Consider the following 20,860-nt stretch of genomic DNA (forward strand, 5'->3'; position numbering starts at 1 on the left):
TTATCCGCATTGTAATACAGAACAAACACGTACTCACAAAGCGTTATCCGCATTGTAATACAGAACATACACGTACTCACAAAGCATTATCCGCATTGTAATGCAGAAAATACACTTCCTCACAAAGCATTATCCGCATTGTAATACAGAACATAAACGTAATAACAAAGCATTGCCCGCATTGTAATACAGAACATACACGTACTCACAAAGCATTGTCCACATTGTAATACAGAACATACACGTCCTCACAAAGCATTGTCCCCATTGCAATACAAAACAAACACGTACTCACAAAGCATTGCCCGCCTTTCAATACAGAACATACATGTTCTCACAAAGCATTGTCCGCATTGCAATACAGATTATACACGTCCTCATAAAGCATTGCCCGCATTGTAATACAGAACATACACGTACTCACAAACCATTATCCGCATTGTAATGCAGAACATACACGTTCTCACAAAGCATTGCCCGCATTGTAATACAGAACATACACGTACTCACAAAGCATTCTTCCCATTGTAATACAGAACATACACGTACTCACAAAGCATTGCCCGCATTTTAATGCAGAACATACACGTACTCACAAAGCATTATCCGCATTGCAATACAAAACATACACGTACTCAAAAAGCATTATTCGCATTGTTATGCAGAACAAACACGTACGCACAAAGCATTATCCGCATTGTAATACAGAATATACACGTACTCACAAAGCATTTTCCGCATTGTAATACAGAACATACACTTCCTCACAAAGCATTGCCCGCATTGTAATACAGAACATACACTTCCTCACAAAGCATTATCCGCATTGTAATGCAGAACATACACGTACTCACAAAGCATTGTCGGTATTATAATACAGAACATACACGTACTCACAAAGCATTACCCGCATTGTAATACAGAACATACACGTACTCACAAAGCATTGCCCGCATTGTAATGCAGAACACGTAATCACAAAGCATTGTCCCAATTGTAATACAGAACATACACGTACTCACAAAGCATTGTCCACATTGCAATACAGAACATACACGTACCCACAAAGCATTGTCCCCAAAGCAAAACAGAACATACACCTACCCACAAAGCATTGTCCCCATTACAATACAGAACATACACGTAGTCACAAGGCATTATCAACATCGCAATGCGGAACATACACGTACTAACAAAGCACTGCCCCCTACTCTCGAGACATATTTCCCAGAATGTACGTCATACACCATCATGTCAGGCAATGTACATATGCCCGTTGAGACAAATGTCCCAGAATGTACGTCATACGCCATCATGTCAGGCAATGTACATATGCCCGTTGAGACAAATGTCCCAGAATGTACGTCATACGCCATCATGTCAGGCAATGTACATATGCCTGTTGAGACAAATGTCCCAGAATGTCCGTCATACGCCATCATGTCAGGCAATGTACATATGCCTGTTGAGACAAATGTCCCAGAATGTACGTCATACGCCATCATGTCAGGCAATGTACATATGCCCGTTGAGACAAATGTCCCAAAATATACGTCATACGCCATCATGTCAGGCAATGTACATATGGCTGTTGGGACAAATGTCCCAGAATGTGCGTCATACGCCATCTTGTCAGGGAATGCACATATGCCTGTTGGGACAAATGTCCCAGAATGTACGTCATACGCCATCATGTCAGGCAATGTACATATGCCCATTGAGAAAAATTTCCCAGAATGTACGTCATACGCCATCTTGTCAGGGAATATGCATATGCCCGAATGTACATATTCTTGTTGGGACAAATGTCCCAGAATGTACGTCATACGCCATCTTGTCAGGTAATGTACATATGCCTGTCGGGACAAATGTCCTAGAATGTACGTCATACGCCATCTTGTCAGGGAATGTACATATGCCCGTTGGGACAAATGTCCCAGAATGTACGTCATACGCCATCTTGTCAGGGAATGTACATATGCCCGTTGGGACAAATGTCCCAGAATGTACGTCATACGCCATCTTGTCAGGGAATGAACATATGCCCGTTGGGACAAATGTCCCAGAATGTACGTCATACGCCATCTTGTCAGGGAATGTACATATGCCTGTTGGGACAAATATCCCAGAATGTACGTCATACGCCATCATGTCAGGAAATGTTCATACGCCTGTTGGGACAAATGTCCCAGAATGTACGTCATACGCCATCATGTCAGGCAATGTACATATGCCCGTTGAGAAAAATGTCCCAGAATGTACGTCATACGCCATCTTGTCAGGGAATGTACATATGCCAGTTGAGACAAATTTCCCAGAATGTACGTCATACGCCATCTTGTCAGGGAATATGCATATGCCCGAATGTACATATTCCTGTTGGGACAAATGTCCCAGAATGTACGTCATACGCCATCTTGTCAGGGAATGTACATATGCCCGTTGGGACAAATGTCCCAGAATGTACGTCATACGCCATCTTGTCAGGGAATGAACATATGCCCGTTGGGACAAATGTCCCAGAATGTACGTCATACGCCATCTTGTCAGGGAATGTACATATGCCCGTTGGGACAAATGTCCCAGAATGTACGTCATACGCCATCTTGTCAGGGAATGTACATATGCCCGTTGGGACAAATGTCCCAGAATGTACGTCATACGCCATCTTGTCAGGGAATGTACATATGCCCGTTGGGACAAATGTCCCAGAATGTACGTCATACGCCATCATGTCAGGGAATGTACATACGCCCGTTGGGACAAATGTCCCAGAATGTACGTCATACGCCATCTTGTCAGGGAATGTACATACGCCTGTTTGGACAAATGTCCCAGAATGTACGTCATACGCCATCATGTCAGGCAATGTACATATGCCTGTTTGGACAAATGTCCCAGAATGTACGTCATACGCCATCTTGTCAGGGAATGTACATATGCCTGTTGGGACAAATGTCCCAGAATGTACGTCATACGCCATCTTGTCAGGGAATGTACATATGCCTGTTTGGACAAATGTCCCAGAATGTACGTCATACGCCATCATGTCAGGCAATGTACATATGCCTGTTTGGACAAATTTCCCAGAATCTTCGTCGTACACCATCATGTCATCGAATATACATAAAGTATGTTCCCATAATTTACGCCATACGCCATCAAATCATGGATTATACATAGACCTTCTGATTAATTTTCCAGGGAATATATCTTTATAACTAGTTAAGTTAAGAACAAAAATGTCATAAATGATCGCTATTCAAAATTTAGGACAAACTTGAACGCGAATGACCGTTAACTCTTAACTATCTACGCCAATAGATGATAAGGAACACATGTTGCCCTTGGTATTTGATGGACAGTACATGCGTGGTATGAGAGTGCACAGGGAGCATTCATTGCTAAGTATTGTAAGGACGTACCTAGGAATACTCCAGTACGCCCGGGCGTACAAATGAATTTAAGCTCCATCAAAATGGCAAATGCTTAAACCTCGAAATCAGAAGTAATAATAGAAGTATAACGGGTGTAAACTGTTTATACATAATACTTATTATATATGTTTTTCATTGGTTAGAGTTGGACTTCATCTGACTGAATATTAGCGTACATAATACTTGAAAATTGTTCCTTTATAATTGTATTCTTCGAAAACAAATCAGGCGACGCCCTCGCTTCCACACATATAACACATTGTGACCGAAGTAAAGAAAGACCTTCTTTTGTCGACACCTAGCACAAAAGTGTACGGGCGAACAGTTCAAAATACCCCTGGTACGTCGATCCTGTATTAATTTAGATATTCATGTATACTTGTACTTCATAAAACATGCTAGAAATACACACTTTCAATTTTGTTTTATTCCATGTCTCATTTCGTAAGTACTTTCTTATCATATTGTGTCCCAAAATATGTCCCCAATTTGATAAGGGGCCATAAAAGGCGCTATCACCTGAGCTGCCTGACATTACCTAATTGTATTGAGTCGCCGTTAGAACAAGCATACAGTTCAGCCATGCAGGGGATTATAGTTCTAGCTTGTCTTCTCGGCTACTCTGTGGCCGGCCCTATCCACGCTTCATGCAAGCTCGACTGGTTAGTGGAATATTCCTACATTGTACTTGTAATTATGTAGGCCTCTTACTGCCGTATGATATAACCTGATAGCGTTCGCGAATTGTTTCGAGTTAACCACTTAGTTTTCGCGATAATTATCTATTAACTATTAGCTATCCAGTTAATATTCGCGCTACTTTTTTTATAAAAATCAATATCATAAGACTAAAAGTGGGCTTGAAAGTGCCCAAAACTGCCACCTTTTACCCTTTTTAGCTATATACTAGCAGGTTAACTAGTTATGGTTTGCGAATTCCAATTAATAGTAACATAATAACTGGTTAACAAGATAAGCTAGGTTCGTGTTACCACTTATCTATAAATGCACTTTTTGCTTCTAGCAGTAACTGGTTATGTCATCATATGTCAATACATAAATTGGCCATATGTTTCTTGAAAAATGTGCTTTTAAGTAAAAGCATATCATTGACGTTCACTTAGTTTCATTACCCTGTGAACGCACACATCGTAACGTCGAGAAGCGAGTAAAGGGAAACTGATTTTAATGAAATAAATAATGTTACAATGAGTGATAGTTTTATGGAAGTGACGTCAGGTAGTAGCGCCCTGTATTGAAGTTCTAGCATGACGCCGCCAATTGACTGTACAGTCTGTATAGGTTGTCCATTATCAACATAATTTAAACTGTTTATAAACTTTGTTAGCACGTCATGTAATAACCTTCATATTTGTATTGTAAGGGTGATTGGTCAGTCGTGCAGTGATGTCAAGACCGCGCTTGTAACCCAGGCAAACACCTGGCATGACGCCTCAAACTGCCCAAACGGTGCTGGCGAGAAATGTCTCTACACGGTAAGATTTGTTTATGGGTCATGATTTAAAAAATGTTTACGACCCATGTACACTTAGATAAAAACAAAATATAATAACGTTTATTTTGACAGCTTTAAAATAATTTTGAGTGACTGATTTTCAAAAAAAAAAAAAAATCTTAAGTATTTAGGACATTAGGCCAAATCGATATCAGAAAGTCACCGCGCCAATATTCATACGACCGAGGCATTCATGGAGACCACAAATGCCCACATTTGCATTAAGTATTCCTCGCAAAACTGCGTCAAATACTTAATTTTCATCAGAAATTTACCTAGATCTACTTTTGCAGCGGGGCATTATGCCAAATCGATAACAGCATGTCATTCAAGGTGCCACGCATGACGCTTTTTTGTTCATGTTTCCAGGTGAAAAGCGATGCTGACCTTAAGATCACGCTGACCCACGAGACTCCCGTACATCATTACGTTGATGACATCACGTTTACGTTCGCTGCCGGTACAACGGCGGGCACCTGCGCTGTCCACGTACGTAACGTCTATTACTTTTAGAACTATTACCTCAATGCATTACTCGGAAGCATCTTAAAAAGGCAAACATATGGTCGTTGCATACAAATACATATTAATTTAGGTTTTCTACTTTTTACGACGAGTACAAAACAACAACAACCGATAGCTTTAAACACATGCTTATCTTGTGTAAAATGAAAAGTCATACCAGTTATATTGAAAAAGAGTTTCTTTCAAAAAATAATTTCACCCAGTTCCAATTTTCCTAAATGATCTAATTGATTTATCTTTTTATCCATTTATAAGATATTAAATGTCACGGTTAATTCAATCCTCTTGGCAGTGATTAATAACAATTATAAACCTCCAAATCAGAGGGAAACGGGACATTGTCCCACATCGAAAATTGGTATATGTATTTCCATCTGCGGGGTGGTTCAGGGAGTTCACATTGATGAGCAACTTGAGGGTCGGGAGCCACATAAATATGGGCTCTTAAGGTGGTTTAGCGGTTTGGGTTTCTACCCCAAATCAAGCTTGGCTATTATCAGTATAAGCTGCTGCATTCTGGTGTAATATATGTAGGCTTTTCTACCATATTGACATGGAAGGTTATTTGGACAATTTAAAGGGGGTAGGGCAGGGGTCACGATCCAAGTGCACACTACCCCGCTCCTAAATGCCCTGTTTGTCTTATTATAGGGCTACTCTACCTCGGAGACATGGTACGCAGTGCTGGACCAGTCAACCAACTACTGCAACATGAGGAACCTCCTTGAAGGTCAAACCATATCTGCTAGATATAGATTATATATAATTATGTTTGCAAATTTATTGTTAGTTTTAGTTGTTCCATGCATGGATTTCAACGTGTTTGATTACTGGCTACGCCGATTGAAATTTCTGCATATTTATTGAACAAAAATGTTTATCTTTGAACTATCCGACTGTTAAAGTGGACTGTGACAGTACATCTCATTTCTTCTGTCTTACACAGATAAAACACATGTGACAAACCGTGACCTTTTAAAATGAACCGGAAAATATCTGACCGTTTTCTTTTCAATCAACACACGAAATTCCAATGAAAAAAATGTTTAAATGTGAACCTCGTCTACCATTCCAGGCGCCAATCTTCATACGACCGCTGGTTTCCTAGAGACAACAAATGACCGCATCTGCACCCAGTATTCCTCCCACAACTGCGCAAAATACTAGTTCCTTATCTTGACTCTAGTTTTGTAGATTTTGATAAATAAAATGAAAACAACTTTCTTCCGCCTCGTTCTCTTAAGTGTATGTTTGAAAATGAGGCATACAATCGGAACGTTTCGGTATATGTAAACTGCAAGAACGTTTCAAAAAAGGTCCTTTCCGCAAGAAAAATAGCTTTTCTGACAATAGGCAGATCTTTCGCTACTCAGTCATACCAATTATTGTCATAGCAACTGTGAAAGCTCTTGTGCCTGATAACATTTGAATAGACGAATTTATATTTCAATCACGATAATTTTTTGCATATATATGGATCAATTATACGCTAAATGATTAAATAAATTATAATAACAGTTTTGTAAGAAATTTTAGAGATTAAATATCTCTTTTGTTTATTTTTGAATAGATAAGTACTATACATGAGCATACCAATTTCGTCTGACAATTCTTCTCAGCATTGATATCAACAGCAAAATCAGAAATGCCAGGCAAAACGAAGAAACATTTCGGTACAAAGCGACAGGAGATGGCCCATAAAGCAGATTCGTTATGTAAAATGAAAACCTGTCACTGTAAGTATAAGATGGACCGAAAAGTTTAAAAAAAAAAAAACTTTTTAATTGCCAATCTAAGACTGACAGGTGCCCAATGTCGCACCGTTTTCGGATTATTGTTTCGGATAAAGTAAAGGTGATCGTCACATAGCTTGGACACTAAAATGTGGCCTTTGCTATTGTTTATAAAGTAATACCATGACATTTTAATACAATTTTGAGAGTTTTACTGAAAAAATATTATTATATGAAAGCCGCAGAAACGCTGCCCGGGTGACTCTGCTCTAAAAGATTATCAATCACCATGTTGACATATATATGCCTATCCCCCACTTAGACAATCATGAAACTCCACAGAGGGCACAACCAGTAATTTTCCCAGCTCTTATCTGTTATATTATGGAGGTCAGAAATATAAATATAAGAACTACACTGAATGTGCTCTAACTATTTATTGCGAAATGTATTGTATGATATCTTAACTAGAACTGATAAGCATGCGGCAGTGCTTAAGTTTTTAACTTACTAGGGCAGATAACCCTTAGAGGATAAGCTATTATGTATTATCAGCTAGAAAATCAGCCTATCTACACAGCTTCTATCCAGCATCCATCGTTCTCTGGAACCGTCTACCATCAAACGGAGTCCACCAGCCTTCTCTCAACGGGTTCCAGTCAGCCGTTGTGAGACTGGGAGGCATCTAAAATTATCTGTGTCTGTTTTTAATATGTTCTTTTAAACCAAGTGTTAAAATTGAATGTTTTAAATGTAAAAAGCTTTTCCGACTGCTACGTGCCCTCCGCCAGTAAGGAGAAAGAATCACCAACGAACAATTTAACTTTATTTCAGAGACAATGGCAAAATTAACACAAAGGGAAGTAACTCATGTAACACACGGTATTCTTATACCAAATCACAATACAACTATTGGCGCTCAGTATTTTATCACATCGCCAGAATGCTCAAATGATGATGATATTTTTTCAAGTAAAATTATATTATTACTTTATAAACAATATCAAAGGACTGAAGGGCCAGATTTTAGTGTCCAAGCTATGTGACGATCACCTGTGGGATAAACATTTAGGAACTGAGCAAATGGTTAACTATATAGGGGATTATAGCATTTGTAAAGATGATATGTAAAATATTATTAAATAACTTGATACAGTTACTAGACATAGATTGAAACACAAATAGCTCTAGCCTAGCAAGTAAACCTGATTGCAGAGAGGTGCTGAAATCTGTGTGTCAGGGGCGGCCGTCGCTGCACCACAATATGTTTGCTTATAATAATTTCTAATCCTCACCCACCCAACCTTTAAAGAGATTCAATTTATTTTCAAGACAATGTTTGAAATTTTCATCTGTGTATTCATTTAAGATCACAATAATCCAATGATTTATTATGATCAAAAATTTATTGTTTAGGCCTGAATTTGGTGACAATCAATTGTCGCCGATCATAATCGATCATTGATTCAACCAGCGAGTTGGTTTTGGACTCTCCTCTCGCTATTTGCGTGCAGTTCCTTTTCCACGTATTTTCTTCTTTTTACTTCATTTATACATGTGTTCAGTTGTTATCAGTAAAGCTGCAATCTCACAGATTGAACGTTTCGACAACTTTTATATTTTTTTGTCTTGGAACGAGCCAATTTTTGCGAAAATCCATTGAAACCAGTTATATAAGACTGCTGACAAAAAATCAGATTTTTATATTTAAGTTAAAAAATAGATGTTTTATGCATTTTTCTTAAACCGTTAGTAACCGTTTGTTAGCAGACTTTTATATGACATTGCTTTGCAGATATTTACGCAAAAAGTTGCTCTTTTCAAGACAAAAAATAAAAAAGTTGTAAAAATGGTAAATCTGTGAGAGTGTAGCTTTAACAATATGGCCGAAAGCAGACAAAATATTTTCGTACCCCATCGAGAGTCTAGACATACTATGGTTTTCACAAGAAAAAGCCAGGAACGGCTACAAAAGAAAATTTAATTTTTTTTTCGCTGGTTGTGTTACAAAAAATATGCAAACTAATGTTGGCGGGCATATACTATTTTACTTTTGTTTACAAAATGCCTTTGATACATTGATTATTTGATATGACCGTCAGAGGGAGGAAACATTTAATTGAATTGAAATATTGAAATTAAAAGAATGAACTACAGCTTATGTCTTGTTAAATCTCGGAAATTTCTTGAGTAATGAGCCAGTAGTCCGGACAGTGCTTTGTGCATAGTTATTTTTAGTTGTGAAGATATAGTTTTATTCATTCTGCTTATAAATAGAAAAACACAACAACAACACTAATTAACATAACATAAGCATAGTTAACTATTACGAGTTATTGTACAAGAAACAAACTACAATTAAGGTATTGTCAGTAACCGACTGTACTATCAATAATCAGTTACTTCAGTGGAACCAATTATCTATGGTCAAACTGGAACCGATTCCCAACATTAGGATCTGCTGTATCAATTTCAGAATTTGGTGTTCTTGTGATATTGAGAGGGTAATATATTTATATTTAATTATGTTAACGTAAATCTATTGTATTATGTATATATATGAGTGTGTTTTCACCTCAATAAACATCAATCAATCTAGCAGCATTTATAAAGTATTCCTTCTATGTTACCTTTTATAACAATGCAGTACCAAGATTTTCTTCCTTCAGACTCAGATGGCGGTGGGTTTAATGCACAAAGCATACTTATGCAGGCCAATAATTAATAAATAATATAGTATTCTAATGCATGCATTTTGTGAATTGCAGTTAGCAAGCAGGAGATTGAAAGACTTCTGCAGTTATTTAAGGAATTCACAAAGACAGCGCCCAATGAGGTCAAGCGAGGGAAAGGAGGAATTGACAGGACAAAGTTTAGAGACATCCTTCACCAACATTTTGACATGACGGATGATGTGTTGATGGATAAAGGTTAGGAGACCTATAAGTATAGAGATGAAAAAGTTTCCAATTTTAACAATGACAGGGATAAGTAACATATTTATATAAAATCTATACTAATAAATGTACATATATTGGTACAGTGTAATTTGTTTTGTTTCCATATTGTTAAAGCTGCATTCTCACAGATTTTCCGTTTATTTATTGTCTTGGATTGAACCAATCTTTGCTAAAACATCTGGAAACCAGTGATTTAAGACTGGTGACAAAAAAAAGGTGGCAGATTTTAATATTAACATTCAAAAATTGAAGTTTTGTGGCTAAAAGCGTTACTTAAGCTGTAAAAAAAATGATTTTTTGGCATAAAACATCAATCTTCGAAAGTAAATATAAAAAACTGTGATCTGATTCTTTGTCAGCAGTCTTATATCAATGGATTTCAGACATTTACGCCAAATTTGGCTCATTCTAAGGTTGTCAAACCATCCATCTGTGAGAGTGCAACTTAAAAATGTTTGATCTCAATAATGATGGTTTGGTAAATCAAGATGAGTTAGCCTGAAATTGTAAAATCTTAGTGTATAACTCTTGTTGGTATTTTATAGCACCACTGTCTGTGTTTCAGTGTTTAAGGCATTTGATCTAGACAACGATGGTTATGTGAGTGAAGAGGAGTGGGTGCTTGGAATGTCCATCTTCCTCAAGGGAGCCATTGATGAACAGTCCCGATGTAAGTGTCTGTTCGTATAACTTGTCCATTGTGACAAAATCTGATACCTTGTAATGTATTATCATTTTAACTCCTCTCTTTTTGAATAAAAAAATGGCGGTTAAAGTCTTGATATTGTTGTCAGTTTTATTGTCAACAACATTTATCGTGTACATAATAGGTATCAATTAAACCTGCTGATTATAATTATGTTATTATCTTTATGTATGGAGAAAATAAAAAATCTAACTATGCAGGAACCATAATATTCACTATAATACACCAACTTTAAGCTTTGCAAGAAAAAATGAACAAGTATTGGCTAAGTGCGTTCTTGTGTCTATTGTGTTTTAGGAAACCTATTAATTTAATTATTATGTCTAAAATGTCAGAAATTATACAAGAATACAAGTGGGCCGAGAAATCAAATATGGCTCCTTTTGACTGGTATAATACAAATTAGTATAAAAATGAAATAAGTCTTAAAATTTAAGGTGGTTTAAAAATGTTATAAAGCAAAAGAATCATGCCCTTGACAGCCAGTGTGTGTATACCACATGATAAATTACATCATATATATGCTACGTCGGAAGGCAACATTTTGCTTAAAATGAAGACTTAAATCAAAGATAACTTTTCTTTTACAACACCATTTTAAATGAAGCAAAGGGCAGTCTATGCCGCTTATAGAGCTCCGCATTTGTTTTTATTACCGATATTTGGTAAGGTCATTAGTTTCATCAAACACTTTAACAAATCTGTTCCCGAAATAATGTTTTGACAGTGCTCCGTCAGACGGCCACATTGTGAAAAGATTTGTCAAAGTGTTTTAAGATACTAAACTCTCAATCAAACTCTGGTACATGACAGAGGGCAGGGCTCCATAAGCGCCGTACACTGCTCTATGTTTCATTTAAAATGGTAAAGAAATGCTTATATCTTACTTGTAATATTTATAAAAGCTCTTTCTTTTCAGTCTGTTTTGGTGTGTACTCGATGCGCGGGGAGGACGGTTACATCTCCAGGGAGGATATGTACCTCCTTTTGAAGAACTGTCTTGTACAGGTTAGCCCCTTTGAATTTAAATTTTTAGTTTTCTTGTAGTTGCATTGTTGTTTAAGTGTTCAGATGATTTACAAGCTCAATCATTAATGTTTAAAACACTCGACTGCCAACCAAGAGGTCACAGGTTTGATAAAAAAAATTAAAAAACTGTAGGGGCATTAAAAAGGGTCCAATGTATAGGTTGCGAACAGGGTTGCATCATGTCTGTGCTTTATGGCCTAAAACCTTCATGGCATAGATAGATAGAGGTTATAATGTGCTAATTAAATATGGAATTTATTAAATTAGTTTTCTAAGATTGATTAAAAAAAATAGCCTTGGCAAGTTTTTATCAATTTTGGTAAAAAAGTTGAAATAAATTTCATATGGAATGTCCATGAAAGTGATAAATCATATTAAATATTTATATCATAAATCTTAATAAATTTTGATGATTTATAGTGTTAATTGCATAAAAGGTCGCTATACAGCTCACACATTTTCAACATTTTTCATTTATGACAACATGTCATAAATTTATTACACTAGTTACAGATAAAAAAAAGATGAAATGACGTTATTTTATGATGGGGACGTCATTTATGATGTTAATACAAGTATAAAGATTGATTAAAGGCCTTGTGAAGAGGTTAAAATTCTGTTACAATTATTTATTATAATTGAGCATAATTAATGATAATATTAAAATAAATAATTGTTTTTATGACTGTGCAATGACATTGTCCTTGACCTTGAGGTCATTTCTGCATAGAAACTGAGGGAGGTCATTTCTGCATAGAAACTGAGGGAGGTCATTTCTGCATAGAAACTGAGGGAGGTCATTTCTGCATAGAAACAGAGGGAGGTCATTTCTGCAAAGAAACTGAGGGAGGTCATTTCTGCATAGAAACTGAGGGATTCTATAATTTAACAAATAAGGAATACTCCTGTTGATGTTAGTTTTATTATTTTTTTGTAGAAAAAAATCAATGTTTTGTCATCAGATTATCGATAATGAAGTTATGGAAACAATCTTGGACACCATATTGGGATTCGTATGTCAGTCTGCATGATTTCTGCTATAAGACACAAACTTTGACAAACATATTGGTATTTCATACTCTTGTTTTTCATTTATGGAGACCTCACTAAGGACTCAGCCATTCTCCCCACAATTATTATACACATGGTGATGAAGAATACACATCATTAATAAACTTGTCAACATTGACCAGCATTGAAAACTGATCCCTATTGCTCATACTATTTTTTTTTTATAAATGAACTTATTTGCTTTAAAGTTTGATGTTATCAAATATAAATTTCCCTGAATATTTTAAAAGGTGACAAGTTTTAGATGTTAAGTTCATTTTTAAATTTAATGATAAAAACAAAAGTATTCAACTGACAGTGCGATTCAATTCTGCGTACTCTAGGTCTACAATTGGGGAACATATCCCTAACGGCAGCGAAGACTGAAAAAGTCAAGTTTTATGAAACATTTAAACAAAATTTTAATTTAAGGCTTAATTTGTCAACATTCAAAAAGCTTTCAACATTTAAATGTTTATTGTTTTGGGTTCTTTGAACACACCATTTTTGCTTTCAGATAGTAGGGTACCGAGTAGTCTTAAAGAGGTCTTATTCAATCTGCTCTTTATTTCGTCATTCATGAATATAAACTAAAACCAGCAGTGATTAAAGCATAGGTGATAGATTTAAAGTTTAATTATTATTAACAAAAAATAGTGTTGGTGGTTGCGGTGGTGGTAAAGGTGATTGTGATTGTGATGATGATGAAGGTGCTGTCTTTGGTGATGGTACTGCTGCTGCTGCTGCTGCTGCTGCTAATGATGATGATGATAGTGATGATGATGATGATGATGATGATGATGATGATGATGATGATGATGATGATGATGATGATGATGATGATGATGATGATGATGATGACAACCATGACGATGATGATGATTGATAATGATGAAAATGATGATGTTAATGATGAAGATGTTAATGATGATGAGGATGAAAATGTTGTTCTTCTTCTTGCAGCACCAACAAGAGGAGGATGCTGAAGAGATGCAGAAAGACCTTGTGGAGATGGCCCTCAAGAAGATTGTAAGAACAAATAATTACAGACAAACATAAATGTACAATATGCAATATGATTTATATTGCAGGGAATTGTCCAAGTTCTTAATAAAGATGCCTGTTAAGATGTGACTGATGTATAAGAAAGGCAAATTCAGAACATTGCATGTTTATACTTTGTGTTTAATTCATTGAAATAATAGGTTTCAATATTAGGTTTCAACTGCCTCTTAATCAAAAGAAAGTAAATATTTGATTATCTCAAGTATTTAATTCTATAAGGGCAGAAAGGTGCACACACTGGGCTCCATGAGGGCAGACAGGTGCTACCAAAGAGGACAGAATGCAGCACCCTCCCACAACTGTTAAGCTAAAACCCTAGATAGCTGAAGCATTCAGATCACCTTGTATATGGTTAACTCTAGAAAAAGATGTCTATGGAATCTCATGATTTATTTCATTTGAAATAAGGAACTTATTTCTAGTGTACTGTAAAAGTTGTTTTTGGGTTAACATTAAGAAATGAGTGTCATGAAACAGTAAGATGACATAAAGTAACATTTCCATGATTTGAAATTGGAGGAGTGGGCATAGGAAACGAGCCCTTCTTAATCACTAAAATATTACTTCAGGTCATCTAGCTGTCTTAGAAAACAAACTCATTGGCTGACACATTGTCAAAGCAAAATCTCGCGCAGGGAGTGTACATTGGATGAGTGACAGTAGGCGGACCTTTAAACACACGCACAAGTGGGAATTCTGATTAAGCCTAGTACTTAATGATTGCCTATTTGTGAATTCATTGGCTGAAAATGTAGGTTGAATTCTAATAACAGTAATGACCAAACCTTATCTTCACAATCCACTTGTGATCTATGACAAATTGCTCTCGAGGTAAATTACATTTTTCACACAATTACTGTAATTTAAATGGTCGTAAATATCCCATCAACAACAACATTGGTCAGCTTAATACCCGTTTAAAGTCATAACATGTACGTTTATATCATTAATTGATGCAAAGTCTTGTAAAATTAATGACTATGGCTACGGTTGTCTTACCATGGGCAAAAATGGTCAAGCGTTGATTAAAAATTGCACATACATAGGAATGTCTTTGATCCTGTATGTGCATTCCATTGAGGGTCAAGATATTAATCCCATAACTTTATAATAGGCCAGAGGTCTTGCTGGTGACCATGCATCATTGTGCTGTTGAATAACTCACATGTTCTTGGTGTCAAATATCAAGACTGGCTCATGTATTTTACCTTTAAAGCTGCACTCTCACAGCCGTGATTGTTTTGACAACTTTTTTATCTTTGGTATTGGAATGAGCCAATTTTTGCATAAATGTCTGGAAACCAGTGATATAAGTCTGCTGACAAAAGCGCAGATCGCAGATTTCATATTTACATTTGAAAATAGAAGTTTTATGTTGATAAACTCATTTTTTTAAAGTGTTAGTAACGCTGTTAGTCATAGAACATCAATTTTCCGACCGTAAATATGAAAAAACTGAAATATGATTTTTTCAAATGGGAGTCAAAATCAGCTTTATGTGACCACTGTATAACAGGCCAGTTGGTGATATCATTGACTGGAAATAAAGCTTATATTAATTGATGAAGAGAATTCTATGAAACTCTGTTACTCTTCTTCAAGGTTTTTGACCACAGCCGAATTTCAGGTGAAGACCAAATGAAGTAATTGTAGCTGAGGAAAGACAGCTTATTTTAAAAGTTTATAGAATCAAAATGAGATTTTCTGCTTTTGTAGGATTTTGACCATGACGGGCGTGTTTCTGTTGAGGACTACATGAAATCTGTAGCAGAGGAAAGCCTGCTGATTGAAGCCTTGGGACCATGCCTGCCTAACACAAAGGTTTGATTTATTTCTATACTCTCTCAAACCAAGCTGTCCCATCTTACCTGTCCAGAGTAAGTCCCTGCAACAATAAACCTAAATTCAACAGAACCATCTGAGATGCATTTTCTACAAGAGGGGATGTGTATTTTTCTGGAACACATTCTGGTCATTTTTTGCACACAGTAATGGCCCTTTGATACTCCTACATTTGGTTTTCTCTCATAATCTCATACTGGTATCTCACAATAGATTTTGCCATAAGTTTACCATTCCAGTGTTTATGCAGGCAGTGTGTGGGGATATGTGTCACTCCTGTGATAGTTCTAGTTTTGTTTTGTACTCAGTTATGGCCCTTGAATTCTCCTATGTATTCATATGGTATTCTTTTAGCATCTTTTAAGTCTCAGCGATTTTTCTGCAACCCCTGTCTTCCATTCAACAAAATAAGCCTATCCCAGGAAGATGACATCTATTTGCTTCAGTGTAAGATTGAAATGTATTTCACACAAGTGAAACTCCAAAGTTATATGTCATGCTTTGCCACATGTGAAATATTGACTTTTGTTGTTCACAAGGTGAAATATATTGAAATAATCTATACATTTTATTCTTTCAGACTTATAATTTATCAATACCAACAATTAATTGATATTTAATTGAAAAATTGTACCAAGTTTTAGCAATATGTTGTCATACTGGAAATTTGAGTTTATCAAGATATGATCCACAATTCTTTCTCCAATAAACCACCAGAAAGCATGAAATGACGCCCACTAAAGGCAATATTGTTTTAAGTTGCGGTGTAGGGAAATTACCAAGTATACTCAACCTTCTGAACATATTATGATGTTTCTTTCCATACATATTTCTTAATCTTATCATTGTTTTTCAGACGAGGGAGAGTTTCTTGGAGCTGATTGCAGACGACAAACAGAAAAAACACAGATTCTAGACAGCCAGCATAGTGGAAGTCAAATACTCAATTTTTTGCTGCTGATTCTGTATTGTGCTTTAAACAAACAATAATTGAGTGTAAATAAGGGCCCATTTAATGAAGTCAGTCAATTCTTATGCAATGGTAACATTTAAGTATAATTCTTAAGTTATCTTTCTACTATCTTGCAGTGAGCCATAATATAAAATTACAAATATGGTATGATTTTTTGTTAAACTTACATTCCAGAGCAAAATTGCTTTTTTTTGATAATTATATATACATGTATTGCTATCAATTCTACTTTGGTTTATCATGAAATTTAAACATTGTTTAATAGCAATTTGAATGCATAATGATATAAATAAGAATTTAGAAAAAATAGATTGTTTGGAAGCTTAGTTGTCTCTGCAAGAAAGTTGAAAAAATAGCTTCACAAAAACTGAGAAATAGGCTGTGTTTATTTTTTATCATCTTAATGATTATGTTGTTACTGACCAATTGTTTAGCAGACCAAACATAAATGCTAACTTTCTTAGTGTTCAGAGCGAAATGCCTATTAAATGCCTCTATATTAGCATACATGAGCTTCTAAATGACTTACTAAATAAAACCTCTTAATAACTTAATGAAAATTAGACGGTGGTTTTCGATACATAATGAGCATTTTGCTGTTCTAATTTGTGTAATGAATTTTTGGTTGTCAAAGCTGTACTAAATGATTAAATCTCTTTGGCGATTCCTTTGGCGAGGCTTGAATTTGAACTCTTAAAAGTGCACATTTGACAGTAAACTATGCAATGTACATATTATTTTCTTTGAGTTATATCCTGTTTATTTATTTTATCTACTTTTTAATGATTTTTCTTCTGTTTGAAAGATGACTAATATGTTGGCTTTCCAATGTTGCTGTTTTCAAACAGCATTATTTTTGCCTAAAATCAAAAGGTGCCATGGACATTTTTAGACATAGCAAATGTTATATAGGTGGTCACTCAATATGGAACTTGTTAAACAAGAAAAAGATTACTAGAATTGATAAAAACAAGCCATGGTGAGATTTTCTCAATTTTGATGAATAAGTTTACATTTCTTATTGAATGACCACGAAAGTGACATTCTATTTATATCATGAAATACTACCGTAGTTTGATGTTTTTCAGCGCTAAATACATAAAAAGACACTTTAAATCATGCACATTTTAAACGCTATTCATTGATGACCTCAGGTTATAAGTAGTTACACTTGTTATATAAAACGTTATAAAAAAATATATAGTGATGTTATAACAGTTATTTCAAGATAGCGACATCATATATGGTTTTATTTGATATATTTATTTAGTATTCTCTTAAATCTCATTTAGAATGTAATTCACCATATGAAAAGTTATAAGTAAATAATTGTGGAAAAGGTCAATGAATTGCGTTTAAGATACATTTTTTTAAATATATGTATGTGCTACATTACACATTTTATCTTGGCCATTTATTCAAATAATGCATTCAGTGCATAGCGAATCTTGTATAGTATAAAGTATATATTCGATAAACAAGACATACATGTACATTAAACAGGAAAATTTTCATAGAATCAAGTTAATTATAAAATTAATGTTGACAATTTTCAAACCAATGAAATGTTATAAGGCAAAGAAATAAAATACTCAAATAATGAGTATAGGAATCAGACATGTAATAAATTACAACTTAATGTGTTTTTTGTTCCATATTATTTTTGTAAAAAAAAAGCCATTAAAAGATATACGGTTAAAAATCAAGTACATGCCCTAATATCACAAACATACACAAGTCAATTCTCAAACTCAATCTTAACTCATTTTACCAAAAAAAAGACTTGTATGGTGCAGAATCCTGCAGGTTTTTATACTTTTTGAAAACGTATTTTCTCATAGCATGTGTAGATAAAAAGATTTTATCAATATTTCAGAGAAAACTAAGTCCCGGGCACAATTATACTTGAGTATTTTATAAAGAATACAGAATTGTACTCAAATACATTTTTGGCTGCAGAATATCTTTCCCTTGGAATTCGACCATTATAAGGCAGCATATTGTATGATAGAATGCACTTAAAAGGTGTAAAAAACATGTATGATTTTTAATAAATTTTGATGCTATGTGGTAAAATGAGTTGAGACTGAGTTTGAGATTTGACTTAAGTATTTTCGTGATATTATGGCCAGGTATCAAAATACCACTTCAATTATGTGTTATATATAAAAATGTGTTTTCATCCTTTTTGGCTTATAAACGTTTATTGCATTTTTGTTACATATTTCAGATTTAGTTGGTTTTAATATTTAAATACTCTGTGCTTATACACATTGATACTCGCAGTTAGATAAGTTATAGTTAGGAAATAAATCTTAGAGTAAAGTAGCATGTTTACACACTTAATTTTATTATTTCAGAATGTTTAGATAGAAATTTTATTCAATACAGGTATCAAGTTTTGCAAACAAATGAGCCATATTCTTCTTTTATAACAACCACCATTCACTTTTCAAATCATGTTCATGATATTTGAATAAAGATGATTTTTTTTATATTTATCAAGTTAATTTATTTTTTCAATTTGAAAAAAAAGACATCAAAATATATATTTTTTTTAATTTAATAAATTTCTCATAATAAAAAATATAATTTTCATTTATGGTATCTACATTTTTTATTACATTACCTAACATATAATATACACATATATTTCATATTTAAATTTTCTATGTTTGTACATGTATATTTGTAAACTCATTATTGTTTATCGTTTTGTCCTTGCCGACTGCTGTGATTAACTGTTTTTTCTGCTAATAAAGAATTATTTTAAAGTGTTCTTTCTTGCTATAAATTGTGTTTGATTTTATAGTTTATAATGGTCTTACGGCGTAAGCCCACGGTGCAATCACGACTATAATTGTATTAAAATGCGAAGTACTGAAGTACATGTTATTGAAGAGACCGCAATTTCTGGCATGCGTTTAAAGTGAGTGGAATTCCAAGTCATCTATGTATTTCGACAATATCAGTGTTGAAGCAACAGAAGGAACAAGTGCGATACCATAGCTCTTCGAATAGACTCACTGGTTCTATAATTGGTACTCGGTGTAACGCACCCATACCAGGATGACAACGCTCCTGTTGTTCTAACCCGTACCGAGTTCTATAATTTTCCCAGTACAACCCTCTGATTCTAAGCCCAAGGCAAAGGAGCAACTGATACCATTATTGAACGTATTTCGGCATATTTGGTAGGACACAGTGGAACCTTCCGCACCCGAAGCGAACGCTCTACCGATGAGCTAAAAGAACGGTATTTGATCTTTGTCATGGAGCGTCCTTAGAACGAAATAATATGATCAATCCGATTAGAAAAAATGGTTTTACAAAAATGAATAGAAAATCAAGCCCATTTTTGATATTTGACTTCGACGTTTTCAGCCAGGAACACTTTCGAGTAAAAAGTCGAGGTATGGTAACAGCACATTGTTATAGTAAGTCCAGTAACTATGGCTACAATGTTTATCGAGTTATGTCCACGATGGAATGAAAAAAAATCGGGAAAATGTTACAGTACTCTTCGCCGTTCTTCTTTCGGAAGGTCGTGGCAATTAATATCGTTAATTAATTAATTAATAATTGCAGCATCTTTTTTTTTTTGCTTGTGACGTTAAACGTATAGTTTACATGTTGTATCTTTTTACTCTATACAGAATCCTGCTTATTGACGTCTGCTGTTGACAAATGTCTCTTGAAAGGCGTGCAGTGCGCATATCTAACACCGAAGTTTGATGGGAATCAAACTACTGTGATATTTAACGCATACCAGTGTTATACATGGCGTATCTACGTAGTAAAGTTAAGTTATGTTTTCGTGAGTTCCATAACACAGCTCGGCGATCATATTGTCAGGCGTTTAACACTTAAGTTGTGGTTTCGTGGTCAGTGTAAGACAGTTGTCATTAGGGTGTTAATTTCTGTTCGCGGCAAATTAATCTTGGACATAATTAAGCATACTAATGAATATACCACCTTTGACATACTTGGGCAGTTATAAGTTGAAGTTAAGGTTAAGATAATG

General features: G+C 35.0%; 2 protein-coding genes across 2 annotated transcripts; both read left to right on the forward strand.

Annotated features, from left to right (window-relative positions):
* Window positions 1–3,984: 3,984 nt before the first annotated feature.
* Window positions 3,985–6,701, forward strand: LOC128240905 (uncharacterized). Its single transcript, XM_052957897.1, has 5 exons — window positions 3,985–4,099; window positions 4,822–4,933; window positions 5,323–5,442; window positions 6,130–6,208; window positions 6,554–6,701. Exons 1-5 carry the CDS (start codon window positions 4,020–4,022, stop codon window positions 6,643–6,645), a joined length of 483 nt encoding a protein of 160 aa, XP_052813857.1. The 5' UTR covers window positions 3,985–4,019; the 3' UTR covers window positions 6,646–6,701.
* Window positions 6,702–7,056: 355 nt separating this feature from the next.
* On the forward strand, window positions 7,057–19,615 carry LOC128232137 (calaxin-like). Its single transcript, XM_052945564.1, has 7 exons — window positions 7,057–7,214; window positions 9,980–10,141; window positions 10,737–10,841; window positions 11,797–11,885; window positions 13,920–13,985; window positions 15,738–15,842; window positions 16,720–19,615. Exons 1-7 carry the CDS (start codon window positions 7,124–7,126, stop codon window positions 16,777–16,779), a joined length of 678 nt encoding a protein of 225 aa, XP_052801524.1. The 5' UTR covers window positions 7,057–7,123; the 3' UTR covers window positions 16,780–19,615.
* The last annotated feature ends 1,245 nt before the right edge of the window (window positions 19,616–20,860 follow it).

The sequence above is a fragment of the Mya arenaria genome, chromosome 1, assembly GCF_026914265.1.
Source record: "Mya arenaria isolate MELC-2E11 chromosome 1, ASM2691426v1".
In the NCBI taxonomy this organism is placed as follows: domain Eukaryota; kingdom Metazoa; phylum Mollusca; class Bivalvia; order Myida; family Myidae; genus Mya; species Mya arenaria.